This window comes from Bombina bombina, chromosome 4 (genome assembly GCF_027579735.1).
Source record: "Bombina bombina isolate aBomBom1 chromosome 4, aBomBom1.pri, whole genome shotgun sequence".
Lineage (NCBI taxonomy): Eukaryota > Metazoa > Chordata > Amphibia > Anura > Bombinatoridae > Bombina > Bombina bombina.
The window spans coordinates 1,140,152,015-1,140,170,625 of record NC_069502.1 but is presented as its reverse complement, the minus strand read 5'-3'; the positions used below and the strand labels follow the sequence as shown (position 1 = coordinate 1,140,170,625).

General features: G+C 39.0%; 1 protein-coding gene across 1 annotated transcript in view; it reads right to left on the bottom strand.

Annotated features, from left to right (window-relative positions):
- Positions 1–18,611, bottom strand: part of IARS2 (isoleucyl-tRNA synthetase 2, mitochondrial) — a 388,062-nt gene that overhangs the window by 53,683 nt on the left and 315,768 nt on the right. The window contains 4 exon segments of the mRNA XM_053712513.1: positions 1,150–1,256; positions 14,247–14,378; positions 14,521–14,646; positions 15,367–15,469. Coding sequence (XP_053568488.1) covers positions 1,150–1,256; positions 14,247–14,378; positions 14,521–14,646; positions 15,367–15,469 — 468 coding nt within the window.

Sequence of the window (18,611 nt, the reverse complement as noted above, 5' to 3'; positions counted from 1 at the left end):
CTAAATGCCTTGACAAACTTGATTACTGGTGTCATGGATTTAATTTAAAAAAGTGAGCTTCTTCAAACATTAAAAAAAATATGCAATAACAAGTTTCATAATGTTTATTTTTAAAAACATTTTTACATATATTATATTCTTCCCTCTCTAGCAGTCAAGAGGTTAATCCTTGAGTAAAGAAAGGAATGTGGGATTTCATTTAAGCAAACATAGATGCAAGTGCAGGCAAATTGAGCAGCATGTTATTTGGGCAGAAAATAAACTCACTGCTTTGCTTCTTCCCTTGTGTCCGTGCAGCTCCGGAGCCTGAGCATTGCAAGTGAGTGAGCAGTGACTTGTATGATTTATCACACATAGCAGTGCACATTCCTTATCCCCAGCAGCAGATCGGACATAAACACGGAAGAGGAAACAGTATTCACTCTAAACCCCTCCCTCCCCTCACTGCCTCCTGCTTGCTCAAGTTGCTCTTAAGGTGGAACGCTTAAGGTGGATCACTGTACATATAAAACTTCTGCATAAATCAAATACAGGCAACGCAGCAGCCGATCTAGACTCCCCACCAATCCCTTACACTGCTGCTACTAACCTACTTGAAGTTGAGCTCTGCAGGCCGGCTCCATCCTGACTATGGCACGCTCCCCCAAGTTTGTCACAACTTTGCTGCTGCCTGCTCTCCACACACACTTAACCAGCTGACCCAGCCCAACCTCTGCCGGCCCACCAGGATTTTTCCCGCTATCCCGGCTGCCCAATCCGGCCCTGGGCCTGATTTGAAAACATGTAAAGTTTACTATCACTTAAATTCCATTAATCTATTCACAATGTTATGGTTTCTGTAAGATTATTTTGTGCATTTTTTTCTATCTAGAAATTACCACACAGTCTTAGTTTTGTAGTTCTCAAAACTGTGAATCTGTGTCCCAAGAAATAACGTCTATTCTTCACAGCAAAAATTTGAGTATAAATTGGTTATTTGATATATACTATAAATTGAAAGTATACTGAGACATTAGACTGCGTAAATTTCCCTAAAAACTTTAAAAATAGGTGTTCTAAACATTTTGACCACATGTGTGTGTGTATATGTAAGTATTATATATATAAAATATATATATATATTAGTAGACAGAGAAAAAAAAGGATTACCTGTCCTTTATAATACTAAAGTAGAATGAAGACAAGTCTCTTGTAATGAAGGCTTCAAGCAGGCGAATAACTTTCCCAAAATCGTATCCCTTGTATGCCTCTGTAACCTAATGGAAGATATATTGATGATTTTCAGCATTTCGGATAAGTGACTACTTTGTGCAATCCGTTCTCAGATATATTTTGCTAATTTATGCTGTATTAATTCGTTGTAGCAACTAAAATCTATTTATCTGAACGTTTTATTGATTAAATTGGTTCAATCTGCTCAATTGGGCACATATATCTATAGGATTAATTTAGTGATTAAAATGGATCTTAAAGAAATCTATTACTTCTGAACAAAGCACCATAAGAGAAAATTAATCTGAGTGCCCTTAACCTTTTCTGTATGTATGTATATATATATATATATATATATATATACACACACACATATACATACATACATACATATATATATATATATATATATATATATACACACACACACACACACACACATATACATATATATATGTATTTTTGAAGCAAAAAAAACTGAGAATTTGCATATCTAATTTGCATATCTGCATATCTTACCCACAATTCTCTTGTGCATTGGAAACATTGTATATTAAGAATTTCTCGGGAAAAGCAAGCGGGGATACTTGCCTAGATGTACTAATTTCCTATGCAAATATTTACATTGATTTAATTTTGAGACATGGAGGATTTTAATTTCAGTTTTTTATCTCCCCCCCATAATTTTAATGAATTTTTGGTTTAACCATGAAAATAGCTTTTCCAATGCAGCAACCAGAAATCTATCTCCTACTGATGAGTTCCAAAAAGAACAAAACAGGCTTGTCTAGTGAGTGATTTCTGGTTTGCTGTCATAATCCTGTTTAAAAGGATCGCTGTGTCAAAACAGTATTTTTGAAGCAAAAATAATGAGAATTTGCATATCTAATTTGCATATCTTACCCACAATTCTCTTGTGCATTGGAAACATTGTATATTAAGAATTTCTGGGGAAAAGCAAGCTGGGATACTTGCCTAGATGTACTAATTTCCTATGCAAATATTTACATTGATTTTATATATATATATATATATATATATATATATATATATATATATATATATATATATATATATATATATATATATATATATATATATATCCAAGCAATTTCCAGTTCAGCCCACCAAGAGGCAACAGCCTGGGTGCAAATATAAGTGATATAATTAAGCGAAATCAGATGCACTCTCAGGTCTTCCACAAAATTCTTTAATGGAATGTTTTCGGGGTTCACAACCCCTTCATCAGCATCAACATATAATCAAATATCACACAATTTGTAGTGTTTCAAACAGTGTCTCACCAAACAAGTGTTACTCCAAAAAGTGCGCCAAATATCGAGTGTGGAACGCATCTTGCGTTCCACTGTGATCATGCCTACCGGTCTGTTTGTGATCATGTCCTTTTGGTCTGTTTGGACGTCAACAGTCTGTACACCATTATCCCCCACACTGAGGGTCTCAAAGCAATTGAGGAACATATCACCAATAACCCTCTTTATGAGGGTCCACCGGTTGAATTCTTTCTCTCCTTGATAGAATTTTGTTTGTATAAAAATTACTTTAGATTTGAAAGTAAGTTTTATTTACAAACGGCTGGTACAGCCATGGGTTCCTCCATGGCCCCCGCATACGCCAACCTATACATGTCCCAATTTGAAAATTTGTATCTGTGGCATGCTACCAATCCGGCAGTAGTATGCTATTACAGATATATTGACGACATCTTCATGGTGTGGCGGGGGACCATGGAGGAACTACAAAATTGGTTTGAAAAATACAACATGGCCACTAGCAATGTTAAATTTAAGATGAAGGTTGATACACAGTCTATTAACTTCCTGGACCTGACGGTCTTTAAAAAGGTACACCAATTGGGCACTACCCTATACCATAAACAAACCGATCGTAATTCTATTCTGAGTGCTGACAGTTGTCACCCCCCTGCCCTCTTAAAGGGCATAGTCAAATCTCAGTTTGTGAGAACTATGAGAAACAATTCAGAGATGCAGACTGGGGTCTCCCAACTGGCAGGAGTGGGAGAAAGATTCCGCGAGAGGGGGTATAAATCCTCCATTATTCAAGAAAACATGATCACAGCATCTTCACTCACTCAAGATGAATTAATCAAGCCCACATCAAAGAGAGATACGAGCAATAGATTAATTATGTCCACTACATTCACTCCAACCACCAAGAACACGGGACGTATCTTAAATCAGCACTGGCCCATAATGACGTCTGATCCTAAATTAACATTCAGCAGCTACAACCTATGGTGGGTTTTAAGAGGGGTACCAACCTTAAGGACCTCCTAATGCGCACTGATCAGAAATCAAGCTACACCACAGGGGCCAAAATAAATATTAAAGGATCATATAGATGCTTAGGCTGCACAACGTGTAATGGTCTGGTCAGTACCAAAACCTTTCATCACCCACACACTAATCGGAGATACGTGATTAAACACTCCATTACGTGTACCACTACACACGTAGTGTACCTCCTTTTCTGCCCATGTTCGTGTTTTTACGTGGGCAAAACTACAGACACATTACGTGAATGAATGGCAAACCACAGGCATGCAATACGATCTGCACTTAAACAGGGAGACTCTGAACAGCCTGTTGCACGCCATTGTGCCAAGCAAGGTCACGCCGTTTCTTCCATACGTTATATCCTCATTGACCACATACCCCCATTGGATCAGGGAGGGGATAGGAGCAAGACATTGCTTAAACGTGAAGCCCAGTGGATCTTCAAATTGGGAACCATATATCCAGGCGGATTAAATACCACCCCAGATTTTAAAAATCTTATCTGATTCAATAAGGTAGTGCTACATGCTTGGGGTACAACCCAGGGTCATAGTGGCTACGTGTAGCTCCCAGTTCCATTGCTCTTTTGAGCGATGCGAGCCGGTCGCTTACGACACACCCGGGTGGAGGGGAATCCCCCCACCTTGGTTGTGGAAGCCTGGCCCCTGAGGTAGAATTACCCACTTATGCACCTTAGACCTTATGCTGGGGATACATCAATATACTTACAAATACTAATGAGTAACAGGATGGACTTTTTCTATCTGTCCATACTTGGTCATCTATAAGTTGGACCTATTTACCTGTTTATCTTGGTGTAATAAGAGATTATATTTCAGATGTAACCAAGATACATTTCGACACATCACCAAGTATTATTCTAGTATTTGGGACATGGCTTAGCTGTGTGACACATTGTGGTATACATCAAAAGGTGGGATCATGAATATTGACATGATCAAATATACCTCCCTTTATTCCAGCATGATAATCTGGGTCTCTATGTGAGTTCACTTCATTATTAAGTGAATTTCTCTATTGGGCCAAATATCTGTACCATATCACAAATATACAGAGAAATAGATGTACTGATTCATTTAAAGCTTTTGGGTATTGATATAAAAAGTTGCGCCCAATTAATTATAGTACATTATTTATCTATCCATATATTTACTGGAAAACATAACAGAATAATGTTGCAAATTGATTCAGTGGATGTATAGCCTGCAAAGAGTCCATCTATTATTTTGCAGTCATTTTACATCTTTATATGTATTGATAACAAGTATAGCAAGAATCGCCACTTTTTATTTTTATTTTTTATATCTATGTATATATACTATTGCGCACACCTATGCATGAATGTGACTTAGAATGTTTAGTACTTATTGTCACTTATATATGCTCGCTACACTAGGCAATTTATCACTGTGTTGAGACAAGAATTTGGGTTTGTATCATAACCATAGCTACAGTTGCTATGACGACTTGTATACACTACTACACTCAACCTGCCGATCAGAGCTAATAACATAGCGATCTAAGGCAGATATTTAACATACCAAAAGGTACTTTTTGCACTTACATATTGAAGCTCATATGACACTTGATTGTGTAAAAGTGAATGTATAACGGCATAATACATAACACTGCTTGTATACTTCCGAAACCGGAAGTGAGATAACATCACTTCCGGTAGGCATGATCACAATGGAACGCAAGATGCGTTCCACACTCGATATTTGGCGCACTTTTTGGAGTAACACTTGTTTGGTGAGACACTGTTTGAAACACTATAAATTGTGTGATATTTGATTATATGTTGATGCTGATGAAGGGGTTGTGAACCCCGAAAACGTTCCATTAAAGAATTTTGTGGAAGACCTGAGAGTGCATCTGATTTCGCTTACTTATATATATATATATATACACAGTGGATATAAAAAGTATACACACCACTGTTAAAATGTCAGGTTTCCGTGATGTAAAAAAATGAGACAAAGATAAATCATTTCAGAACTTTTTCCACCTTTAATGTGACCTATAAACTGTACAACTCAATTGAAAAACAAACTGAAATCTTTTAGGTGGAGGGAAGAAAACAAAAAAAACCCTAAAATAATGTGGTTGCATAAGTGTCTTATAACTGGGGATGTAGCTGTGTTCAGAATTAAGCAATCACATTCAAAATCATGTTAAATAGGAGTCAGCATACACCTGCCATCATTTAAAGTGTCTCTGATTAACCCCTGAATAAAGTTCAGCTGCTCTAGTTGGTCTTTCCTGAAATTTTCTTAGTCGCATCCTACAGCAAAAGCCATGGTCCGCAGAGAGCTTCCAAAGCATCAGAGGGATCTTACTGTTAAAAGGTATCAGTCAGGAGAAGGGTACAAAAGAATTTCCAAGGAATTAGATATACCATGGAACACAGTGAAGACAGTCATCATTAAGTGGAGAAAATATGGCACAACAGTGACATTACCAAGAACTGGACGTCCCTCCAAAATTGATGAAAAGACGAGAAGAAAACTGGTCTGGGAAGCTACCAAGAGGCCTACAGCAACATTAAAGGAGCTGCAGGAATATCTGGCAAGTACTGGCTGTGTGGTACATGTGACAACAATCTCACATATTCTTCATATGTCTGGGCTATGGGGTAGAGTGGCAAGACGAAAGCCTTTTCTTACGAAGAAAAACATCCAAGCCAGGCTACATTTTGCAAAAACACATCTGAAGTCTCCCAAAAGCATGTGGGAAACTTTTTGGCCATATGTTTGGCGCAAAAACAACACTGCATATCACCAAAAGAACACCATACCCACAGTGAAGCATGGTGGTGGCAGCATCATGCTTTGGGGCTGTTTTTCTTCAGCTGGAATTGGGGCCTTAGTTAAGCTAGAAGGAATTATGAACAGTTCCAAATACCAGTCAATATTGGCACAAAACCTTCAGGCTTCTGCTAGAAAGCTGAACATGAAGAGGAACTTCATCTTTCAGCATGACAACGACCCAAAGCATACATCCAAATCAACAAAGGAATGGCTTCACCAGAAGAAGATTAAAGTTTTGGAATGGCCCAGCCAGAGCCCAGACCAGAATCCGATTGAAAATCTGTGGGGTGATCTAAAGAGGGCTGTGCACAGGACATATTTGGAGTGTTTTTGCAAAGAAGAGTGGGCAAATCTTGCCAAGTCAAAATGTGCCATGCTGATAGACTCATACCCAAAAAGACTGAGTGCTGTAATAAAATCAAAAGGTGCTTCAACAAAGTATTAGTTTGCAACCATATTATTTTATTTTTATATTTTTTCTTCCCTCTACCTAAAAGATTTCAGTTTGTTTTTCAATTGAGTTGTACAGTTTATAGGTCACATTAAAGGTGAAAGAAGTTCTGAATCGATTTATCTTTGTCTCATTTTTTTTACATCACAGAAACCTGACATTTTAACAGGGGTGTGTGACTTTTTATATCCACTGTATGTGTGTATATGTATATGTATATATATATATATATATATATATTCACACACACATATTTATATATATATATATATATATATATATATATATATATATATATATATATATATATATATTAGTTCCAGCAAAAAAGGCACTCACTGTTTACATAAAAAGTAACTTTTAATACGATTCCAAAAGTAAAAACGACATAACGTTGTATGTCGTTTTTACTTTTGGAATCGTATTAAAAGTTACTTTTTATGTAAACAGTGAGTGCCTTTTTTGCTGGAACTGTGAATAATCGTTAAAGTGCACCATGGCTGCTGGATAAATTGTTTGATGTGCTTGTTCTTCTTGGTAGGATATATATATATATATATATATACAGATACATACATTTCACATGTAACTTTTTTAGATTTCTTTATTGAGATTTTATAAGACATTGTCCAGACATCATAGAATAATAAAATACATAAATTACAGAGTTTATATAAAAATCAACAACATAAGTTATATGCAAAGAAAGGTAGTTAGATGTGGCATCAAACACTCTCTATATATGTGATCAAAATAAATATTAAACTGTCTAGGCCAATACCATAATATAATACACATGCCATAGAAAGCAATATCAACAGAGTGTGTTGTATGTAAAAAACATAATTTATGCTTACCTGATAAATTCCTTTCTTCTGTTGTGTGATCAGTCCACGGGTCATCATTACTTCTGGGATATAACTCCTCCCCAACAGGAAATGCAAGAGGATTCACCCAGCAGAGCTGCATATAGCTCCTCCCCTCTACGTCACTCCCAGTCATTCAACCAAGAATCAACGAGAAAGGAGAAACCAAGGGTGAAGTGGTGACTGGAGTATAATTTAAAAGATATTTACCTGCCTTAAAAAACAGGGTGGGCCGTGGACTGATCACACAACAGAAGAAAGGAATTTATCAGGTAAGCATAAATTATGTTTTCTTCTGTTATGTGTGATCAGTCCACGGGTCATCATTACTTCTGGGATACCAATACCAAAGCAAAAGTACACGGATGACGGGAGGGATAGGCAGGCTCACTATACAGAAGGAACCACTGCCTGAAGAACCTTTCTCCCAAAAATAGCCTCCGAAGAAGCAAAAGTGTCAAATTTGTAAAATTTGGAAAAAGTATGAAGCGAAGACCAAGTTGCAGCCTTGCAAATCTGTTCAACAGAGGCCTCATTCTTAAAGGCCCAAGTGGAAGCCACAGCTCTAGTAGAATGAGCTGTAATTCTTTCAGGAGGCTGCTGTCCAGCAGTCTCATAGGCTAAACGAATTATGCTACGAAGCCAGAAGGAGAGAGAGGTAGCCGAAGCCTTATGACCTCTCCTCTGACCAGAGTACACGACAAACAGGGAAGACGTTTGTCGAAAATCCTTAGTTGCCTGCAAGTAGAACTTGAGGGCACGAACTACATCCAGATTGTGTAGAAGACGTTCCTTCTTTGAAGAAGGATTCGGGCACAGGGAAGGCACCACGATCTCTTGATTGATGTTCCTGTTAGTGACTACCTTAGGTAAGAACCCAGGTTTTGTACGCAGAACTACCTTATCTGAATGAAAAATCAAATAAGGAGAATCACAATGTAAAGCTGATAACTCAGAGACTCTCCGAGCCGAAGAAATAGCCATTAAAAATAACACTTTCCAAGATAACAACTTTATATCAATGGAATGAAGGGGTTCAAACGGAACTCCTTGTAGAACGTTAAGAACAAGGTTTAAACTCCATGGCGGAGCAACAGTTTTAAACACAGGCTTGATCCTAGCTAAAGCCTGACAAAAGGCCTGGACGTCTGGATTTTCTGACAGACGCCTGTGTAACAAGATGGACAGAGCTGAGATCTGTCCCTTTAATGAGCTAGCCGATAAACCCTTTTCTAAACCTTCTTGTAGAAAGGACAATATCCTAGGAATCCTAACCTTACTCCAGGAGTAACCTTTGGATTCGCACCAGTATAGGTATTTACGCCATATCTTATGGTAAATCCTTCTGGTAACAGGCTTCCTAGCCTGTATCAGGGTATCAATAACCGACTCAGACAAACCACGTTTTGATAAAATCAAGCGTTCAATTTCCAAGCAGTCAGCTTCAGAGAAGTTAGATTTTGATGTTTGAATGGACCCTGTATCAGAAGGTCCTGTCTTAGAGGTAGGGACCAAGGCGGACAGGATGACATGTCCACTAGATCTGCATACCAAGTCCTGCGTGGCCATGCAGGCGCTATTAGAATCACTGATGCTCTCTCCTGTTTGATTTTGGCAATCAATCGAGGAAGCAGCGGGAAGGGTGGAAACACATAAGCCATCCCGAAGTTCCAAGGTGCTGTCAAAGCATCTATCAGAACCGCTCCCGGATCCCTGGATCTGGACCCGTAGCGAGGAAGTTTGGCGTTCTGGCGAGACGCCATGAGATCTATCTCTGGTTTGCCCCAACGTCGAAGTATTTGGGCAAAGACCTCCGGATGAAGTTCCCACTCCCCCGGATGAAAAGTCTGGCGACTCAAGAAATCCGCCTCCCAGTTCTCCACTCCCGGGATGTGGATTGCTGACAGGTGGCAAGAGTGAGACTCTGCCCAGCGAATTATCTTTGATACTTCCATCATTGCTAGGGAGCTTCTTGTCCCTCCTTGATGGTTGATGTAAGCTACAGTCGTGATGTTGTCCGACTGAAACCTGATGAACCCCCGAGTTTTTAACTGGGGCCAAGCCAGAAGGGCATTGAGAACTGCTCTCAATTCCAGAATGTTTATTGGCAGGAGACTTTCCTCCTGATTCCATTGTCCCTGAGCCTTCAGAGAATTCCAGACAGCGCCCCAACCTAGTAGGCTGGCGTCTGTTGTTACAATTGTCCAGTCCGGCCTGCTGAATGGCATCCCCCTGGACAGATGTGGCCGAGAAAGCCACCATAGAAGAGATTTTCTGGTCTCTTGATCCAGATTCAGAGTAGGGGACAAGTCTGAGTAATCCCCATTCCACTGACTCAGCATGCACAATTGCAGCGGTCTGAGATGTAGACGTGCAAAGGGTACTATGTCCATTGCTGCTACCATTAAGCCGATCACCTCCATGCATTGAGCTACTGACGGGAGTTGAATGGAATGAAGGACACGGCATGCATTTAGAAGCTTTGTTAATCTGTCTTCTGTCAGATAAATCTTCATTTCTACAGAATCTATAAGAGTCCCCAAGAATGGAACTCTTGTGAGAGGAAAGAGAGAACTCTTCTTTTCGTTCACTTTCCATCCATGCGACCTTAGAAATGCCAGAACTAACTCTGTATGAGACTTGGCAGTTTGAAAGCTTGAAGCTTGTATCAGAATGTCGTCTAGGTACGGAGCTACCGAAATTCCTCGCGGTCTTAGTACCGCCAGAAGGGCACCCAGAACCTTTGTGAAGATTCTTGGAGCCGTAGCCAATCCGAATGGAAGAGCTACAAACTGGTAATGCCTGTCTAAGAAGGCAAACCTTAGATACCGGTAATGATCTTTGTGCATCGGTATGTGAAGGTAAGCATCCTTTAAATCCACTGTGGTCATGTACTGACCCTTTTGGATCATGGGTAAGATTGTCCGAATAGTTTCCATTTTGAACGATGGAACTCTTAGGAATTTGTTTAGGATCTTTAAATCCAAGATTGGCCTGAAAGTTCCCTCTTTTTTGGGAACCACAAACAGGTTTGAGTAAAACCCTTGTCCTAGTTCCGACCGCGGAACCGGATGGATCACTCCCATTAATAACAGATCTTGTACACAGCGTAGAAACGCTTCTTTTTTTTATCTGGTTTGTTGACAACCTTGACAGATGAAATCTCCCTCTTGGGGGAGAGAATTTGAAGTCTAGAAGGTATCCCTGAGATATGATCTCTAGCGCCCAGGGATCCTGAACATCTCTTGCCCAAGCCTGGGCGAAGAGAGAGAGTCTGCCCCCCACTAGATCCGGTCCCGGATCGGGGGCCCTCGGTTCATGCTGTCTTTGGGGCAGCAGCAGGTTTCCTGGCCTGCTTGCCCTTGTTCCAGGACTGGTTAGGTTTCCAGCCTTGTCTGTAACGAGCAACAGCTCCTTCCTGTTTTGGTGCAGTGGAAGTTGGTGCTGCTCCTGCTTTGAAATTCCGAAAGGGACGAAAATTAGACTGTCTAGCCTTAGCTTTGGCTTTGTCTTGAGGCAGGGCGTAGCCCTTACCTCCTGTAATGTCAGCGATAATTTCTTTCAAACCGGGCCCAAATAAAGTTTGCCCCTTGAAAGGTATATTAAGTAATTTGGACTTAGAAGTTACATCAGCTGACCAGGATTTTAGCCACAGCGCCCTACGTGCCTGAATGGCGAATCCTGAGTTCTTAGCCGTAAGTTTGGTTAAATGTACTACGGCCTCCGAAATGAATGAATTAGCTAGTTTAAGGACTCTAAGCCTGTCCGTAATGTCGTCCAGCGTAGCTGAACTAAGGTTCTCTTCCAGAGACTCAATCCAAAATGCTGCCGCAGCCGTAATCGGCGCGATGCATGCAAGGGGTTGCAATATAAAACCTTGTTGAACAAACATTTTCTTAAGGTAACCCTCTAATTTTTTATCCATTGGATCTGAAAAGGCACAGCTATCCTCCACCGGGATAGTGGTACGCTTAGCTAAAGTAGAAACTGCTCCCTCCACCTTAGGGACCGTTTGCCATAAGTCCCGTGTGGTGGCGTCTATTGGAAACATCTTTCTAAATATTGGAGGGGGTGAGAACGGCACACCGGGTCTATCCCACTCCTTAGTAACAATTTCAGTTAGTCTCTTAGGTATAGGAAAAACGTCAGTACTCGCCGGTACCGCAAAGTATTTATCCAACCTACACAATTTCTCTGGTATTGCAACAGTGTTACAATCATTAAGAGCCGCTAAAACCTCCCCTAGTAATACACGGAGGTTCTCCAATTTAAATTTAAAATTTGAAATATCTGAATCCAATCTGTTTGGATCAGAACCGTCACCCACAGAATGAAGCTCTCCGTCCTCATGCTCTGCAAGCTGTGACGCAGTATCAGACATGGCCCTAGTATTATCAGCGCACTCTGTTCTCACCCCAGAGTGATCACGCTTGCCTCTTAGTTCTGGTAATTTAGCCAAAACTTCAGTCATAACAGTAGCCATATCTTGTAATGTTATCTGTAATGGCCGCCCAGATGTACTAGGCGCCACAATATCACGCACCTCCCGGGCGGGAGATGCAGGTACTGACACGTGAGGCGAGTTAGTCGGCTCGCTGTTTGGTGAAATTTGTTCAATTTGTACAGATTGGCTTTTATTTAAAGTAGCATCAATACAGTTAGTACATAAATTTCTATTGGGCTCCACCTTGGCATTGGAACAAATGACACAGGTATCTTCCTCTGAATCAGACATGTTTAACACACTAGCAATAACCTTGCAACTTGGTTACAATCTTATTTAACAAAAACGTACTGTGCCTCAAAGAAACACTAAACGATTAAATGACAGTTGAAATAATGAACTGAAAAACAGTTATAACATCAATCCTTAAAAACAACACAACTTTTAGCAAAGGTTTGTTCCCATTAGTAAAGTAACAATAAATAAATTTGAAACATAAAAATTACAGAGCAACGTTTTTAATCACAGTCAATATATAAGTCTCACAGCTCTGCTGAGAGAATCTACCTCCCTCCAAAGAAGTTTGAAGACCCCTGAGTTCTGTTAGAGATGAACCGGATCATGCAGGAAATACAAGAGTAACTGACTGGAAATTTTTGATGCGTAGCAAAGAGCGCCAAAAACGGCCCCTCCCCCTCACACACAGCAGTGAGAGAGAAACGAAACTGTCACAATTAAAACAAGCAACTGCCAAGTGGAAAAATAATGCCCAAACATTTATTCACTCAGTACCTCAGAAAATGCAAACGATTCTACATTCCAGCAAAAAACGTTTAACATAATAAAAACCTATTAAAAGGTTTAATGTACTTTTAACAGAGTAATTCCAGTGAAATACCATCCCCAGAATACTGAAGTGTAGAGTATACATACATGTCATTATAACGGTATGGCAGGATTTTCTCATCAATTCCATTCAGAAAATAAAAACTGCTACATACCTCAATGCAGATTCATCTGCCCGCTGTCCCCTGATCTGAAGCTTTTACCTCCCTCAGATGGCCGAGAAACAGCAATATGATCTTAACTACTCCGGTTAAAATCATAGTAAAAACTCTGGTAGATTCTTCTTCAAACTCTGCCAGAGAGGCAATAACACGCTCCGGTGCTATTGTAAAATAACAAACTTTTGATTGAAGTTATAAAAACTAAGTATAATCACCATAGTCCTCTCACACATCCTATCTAGTCGTTGGGTGCAAGAGAATGACTGGGAGTGACGTAGAGGGGAGGAGCTATATGCAGCTCTGCTGGGTGAATCCTCTTGCATTTCCTGTTGGGGAGGAGTTATATCCCAGAAGTAATGATGACCCGTGGACTGATCACACATAACAGAAGAAATAGGTACATTAGAGGGAAATCTGCCACTCAAATATGTGATCAAGATGAATTAAGGCTCAGTTTTCTAATATTTTATACTAGTCTAGCATACGAATGTCATAATATGCATAAACACAAATAGCATACTATCTGAACTGAAAACCTTCAAGACTATATATTAAAGGGGCACTAAAGATAAAATTAAACTTTTATGATTCAGATAGAGTATGTAGTTTTAAGAGACTTTCCAATTTACTTCTATTATCAAATTTTGTAGAGTCTTTTTATATTCATACTTTCTAAGGCACCATCTCCTACTGAGCACGTGCACAAGATACAGGGGGGCAGAAAATGAGGGGGAGAAAAAATTGTCAGAATTTTTTTTTCTACTGCTTATTTAAAATTCTGAGTATGCGCTATTGCATTGTCTTTTTATTATGCATGTGTTAGTTATACAATTCTACTGTATTTAGTGGTCCTTTAAGTCACATATAGAACAAACAAGAGCTATCCTTAGACCATGCAAAGAGGGTATTGACAGAACTAATTTTAATTGGGAAGTCTGGGTCACATGTACATTTAATATGTTAATCTAGCAATGGTCCCAGTGATAACAGACTGACAGGGGACTTTCTAATCCTTTAGATTGTGAGAAAGATGTTCTGCACTGGGAGATAACATTTTGTAAAAAGAAATAAAGTTTTATTAATAAATGAATCGGACTTGTAGACTACAGAAGATTACCTTGCTGGCGTAGTCCTGCAATACATGCAGCATGTACTGGTCTATGACGTACATCTCTGTGCTGGGGATGGTGTCTGTTTCTGGGCTGTAACCAGAGAGGTTCCCCAACATGAACCGCAATGTGTTCCGTAACTGCAAACCAAATGATCGATGCATGAAAAATTTATATTAAAGGGACACTCAAGTCAAAATAAACTTCTATGATTCAGACAGAGCATGCAGTTTTAAGACACTTTCCCAATTTATATTCACACTTTTAAAGGAGAGTTCTCACCTTATTGATGTCATCTCTTGCAGAATTAAGTACCATGGGTCCAATTAGCACTTCAGTAAACACATTGGACTCTGCCACCCACCAGCGTAAGACATCTGCCCCATAAGCAGGCTCCTTAACTTTATCCTGTTTTGCAAATAAGAAAAAACAAGCAAAATTCAAAGGGACACTAAACCCCAAATATTTCTTTCATGATTCATGTAGAGAATACAATTTTAAACAACATTCAAATGTACTTCTATTATCTAATTTGCTTAATTTTTTAGAGATCCTTTGTTGAAGAAATAGCAATGCACATGGGTGAGCCAATCACACGAGGCATCTATGTGCAGCCACCAATCAGCAAGTACTGAGCCTATCTAGATCTCCTCATATTGAGATACGGTCCTTATGTTCAGGATCCTGTGACTGATTGCTATTCTTTGTGTCCTTTGACTGGATATGAGTGTCAGTTTATCTGATTGGTTTTAATTGTATTATAGTAATTATGGTGTTGGGTGTATTTGTTGTATGTCATCACTTGTTCTACATTATCTAAGTTTCTATTTTATGTTTATCTTGTATAGATAAATTTTGTCTTGAAGAAGGCTCAAAAAAGAGCCGAAACGTCGACTATGACCATTCATGTATAAATTCTGATGGTTTCAGAATAAACGCCATCTATTGTTGAAACTAAAAATCCTGTGAGTGCCCTTCTTTACTTCACATATCAATACCAGCCTTTCGAGGATTACACCACAGAGGTTGGAGTGCTGGGCCACCGGCTAACTGATATATATATATATATATATATATATATATATATAACTGTTCTACTGGTTCATATTGTCTTGTAGGTGAACTCACCTGCCCTCCATTGATAATGACATCTGGATCCACTACATTTCCAACTGATTTAGACATTTTTTCTCCTTTTTCAGATAAAGTGAATCCATGAACAATAACATTTCTAAATAAATCAAACACAACAACAAAGTGAGCAAAAACATAGTGAAAATACATTTTTACGCTTCTTACTTTGGATGACACTACGACTGGTTTCATGTAAAGGGACATTCTAATGTAACTAGCAAAAGCTCTAACAGGCAGAGGATTTTTATTATGTGAACGATGGATAATTACAGATGTGCTCACAAGTTCATCCAAAACAGGATAGCAATGAGCAATAATCTAATAATAAAATGTTCTAACAAATTAGATTGTTACTAATTACAACTATCATTTAGTAAATGCCCAGGAATGAGTGCCTTAGGCTGTGGGTACAAGTTGGTACTTGACAATCTTTTAAACTGAATCCAGCTTGAGATGCGCAGCTCTGTTCTGTATGGATCTATATAGGGATCGATTTATCAAATGCTTTGCACCCCTACGACTGCAGGTTCTCACAAGAGAACCTGCCGTCTGTATTTATGAAGCAGCGGTCATCAGACCGCTGCTCCCCTAAATCGTCGGGATCTCTTAGGTGGCGAATTTCAACCTCCCCAGTCTCGTCTGACCAGGGAGATTGACAGCTGTGTGTTCTTGTGCAATGCTAAATTCGGGCAGCGGATTTCAGCCTGCCAGAGGCGAGCTGCGGTGGAAAGGGGCACGTATGTGCATATGTAAGTGCTGACTGGTATCTGTGGTGAGTAAAAAAAAAAAAAAGATCTGTCACAAAAAGTTTTAATACTTCCTTAAATAGACAGGATAGGCCACATTTACTTTTCAATGTACAAGAGAATGTTTTACAATGTATAACAGAGCTTTATTTTATAGATGCTCCTGCCATTGAGTTGTAAAGTCCCATGACTCAGTTGTACACAACCATTTTAAATTTATTCAGCACTTACTTAACCTCTTAGCATCATGAAAAAAATATTTGTAACATGTTTAACTTCTCTTTCATATAAAAGTTAGAAAATGTTTCAGTACTATGTCCATTTTATGAATCACTTCAATGTCCCTTTAATTGTCAAGCATTAGAGACGCAAAACCCAAATGTTTTCTTTTATGATTCCGGTTAAATGTAACCACCAATCAGCAAGCGCTACCCAGGTGTTGAACCAAAAATGGGCCGGCTCCTATGCTTAAATTCCTGTTTTTTCAAATAAAGATACCCAGAAAACATTTTTTTTTATAATAGCAGTAAATTAGAAAGTTGCTTAAAATTGCATGCTCAATTGTAATCATGAAAGAAAACATTTGGGGTCTGTGTCCCTTTAAGCTTTTTTAAATTATATATGCCTTTATATGCTTTACAAATTAGTTTGTTTTATTCCTAAGGTGAGCAGTTTGCCTAAGCTATGACAATGGTGTAAGCTGAAACACGTAAGAGCCTTAGCAAGTGGCTGGAGGTTGATGATGTGTCCGTTATCTACCGCTATGTGTTGTGTTTGGATTTGATTACGTTCTGAATACAAGGCAGCTTTATAGAATCAGATGTGCTATGGGGATGTTTTTATTATTTAACAGTTTGCCTAATGCCAGCTTCGGTAAGGTCTTCTCTATTACCCTGCCATGTATTTAAAAAAAATATATTTCGGAAGAATATTTTCAGAACATGCCACTTTAAGAAGGCCCATTGTATAACAATGATACAGTTCTGGATTCTTACACTATTGTTAAATGAAATTAATTGAAACAAATGCAACCTAGCAATCAAGATATCTGCTTGTACTTGCAGCAATTGTTTTTGGGGAAAAAAGATAATTTATGTAAGAACTTACCTGATAAATTCATTTCTATCATATCGGGAAGAGATCATCAGCTAGTGACGTATTGGATATACAATCCTACCAGGAGGGGCAAAGTTTCCCAAACCTCAAAATGCCTATAAATACACCCCTCACCACACTCACAATTCAGTTTAATGAATAGCCAAGTAGTGGGGTGATAAAGAAAGGAGTAAAAAGCATCAACAAAGGAATTTGGAAATAATTGTGCTTTGTTCAAAAAAGTCATAACCACCATAAAAAGGGTGGGCCTCGGGGACTCTTCTTGTGAAGACTGATCTAGTAGAATGAGCTGTAATTCTCTGAGGCGGGGCTTGACCCAACTCCAAATAAGCTTGAAGAATCAAAAGCTTTAACCACGATGCCAAGGAAACGGCAGAAGCCTTCTGACCTTTCCTAGAACCAGAAAAGATAACAAATAGACTAGAAGTCTTCCTGAAATCTTTAGTAGCTTCAACATAATATTTCAGAGCTCTCACCACATCCAAAGAATGTAAAAATCTCTCCAAAGAATTCTTAGGATTAGGACACAAGGAAGGGACAACAATTTCTCTATTAATGTTGTTAGAATTCACAACCTTAGGTAAGAATTTAAATGAAGTCTGCAAAACTGCCTTATCCTCATGAAAAATCAGAAAAGGAGATTCACAAGAGAGAGCAGATAATTCAGAAACTCTTCTAGCAGAAGAGATGGCCAAAAGAAACAACACTTTCCAAGAAAGTATTTTAATGCCCAAAGAATGCATAGGCTTAAATGGAGGAGCCTGTAAAGCCTTCAAAACCAAATTAAGACTCCAAGGAGGAGAGATTGATTTAATAACAGGCTTGATACGAACCAAAGCCTGAACAAAAAAGTGAATGTCAGGAAGCTTAGCAATCTTTCTGTGAAATAAAACAGAAAGAGCAGAGATTTGTCCTTTCAATGAACTTGCAGACAAACCCTTATCCAAACCATCCTGAAGAAACTGTAAAATTCTAGGAATTCTAAAAGAATGCCAAGAGAATTTATGAGAAGAACACCATGAAATATAAGTCTTCCAAACTCGATAATAAATCTTTCTAGAAACAGATTAACGAGCCTGTAACATAGTCAGAGAAAACTCTATGACTAAGCACTAGGCGTTCAATTTCCATACCTTCAAATTTAATGATTTGAGATCCTGATGGAAAAACGGACCTTGAGACAGAAGGTCCAGTCTTAATGGAAGTGGCCAAGGTTGGCAACTAGACATCCGAACAAGATCTGCATACCAGAAACTGTGAGGCCATGCTGGAGCCACCAGCAACACAAACGATTGCTACACGATTATCTTGGAGATCACTCTTAGAAGAAGAACTAGAGGCGGGAAAATATAAGCAAGTTGATAACCCCAAGGAAGT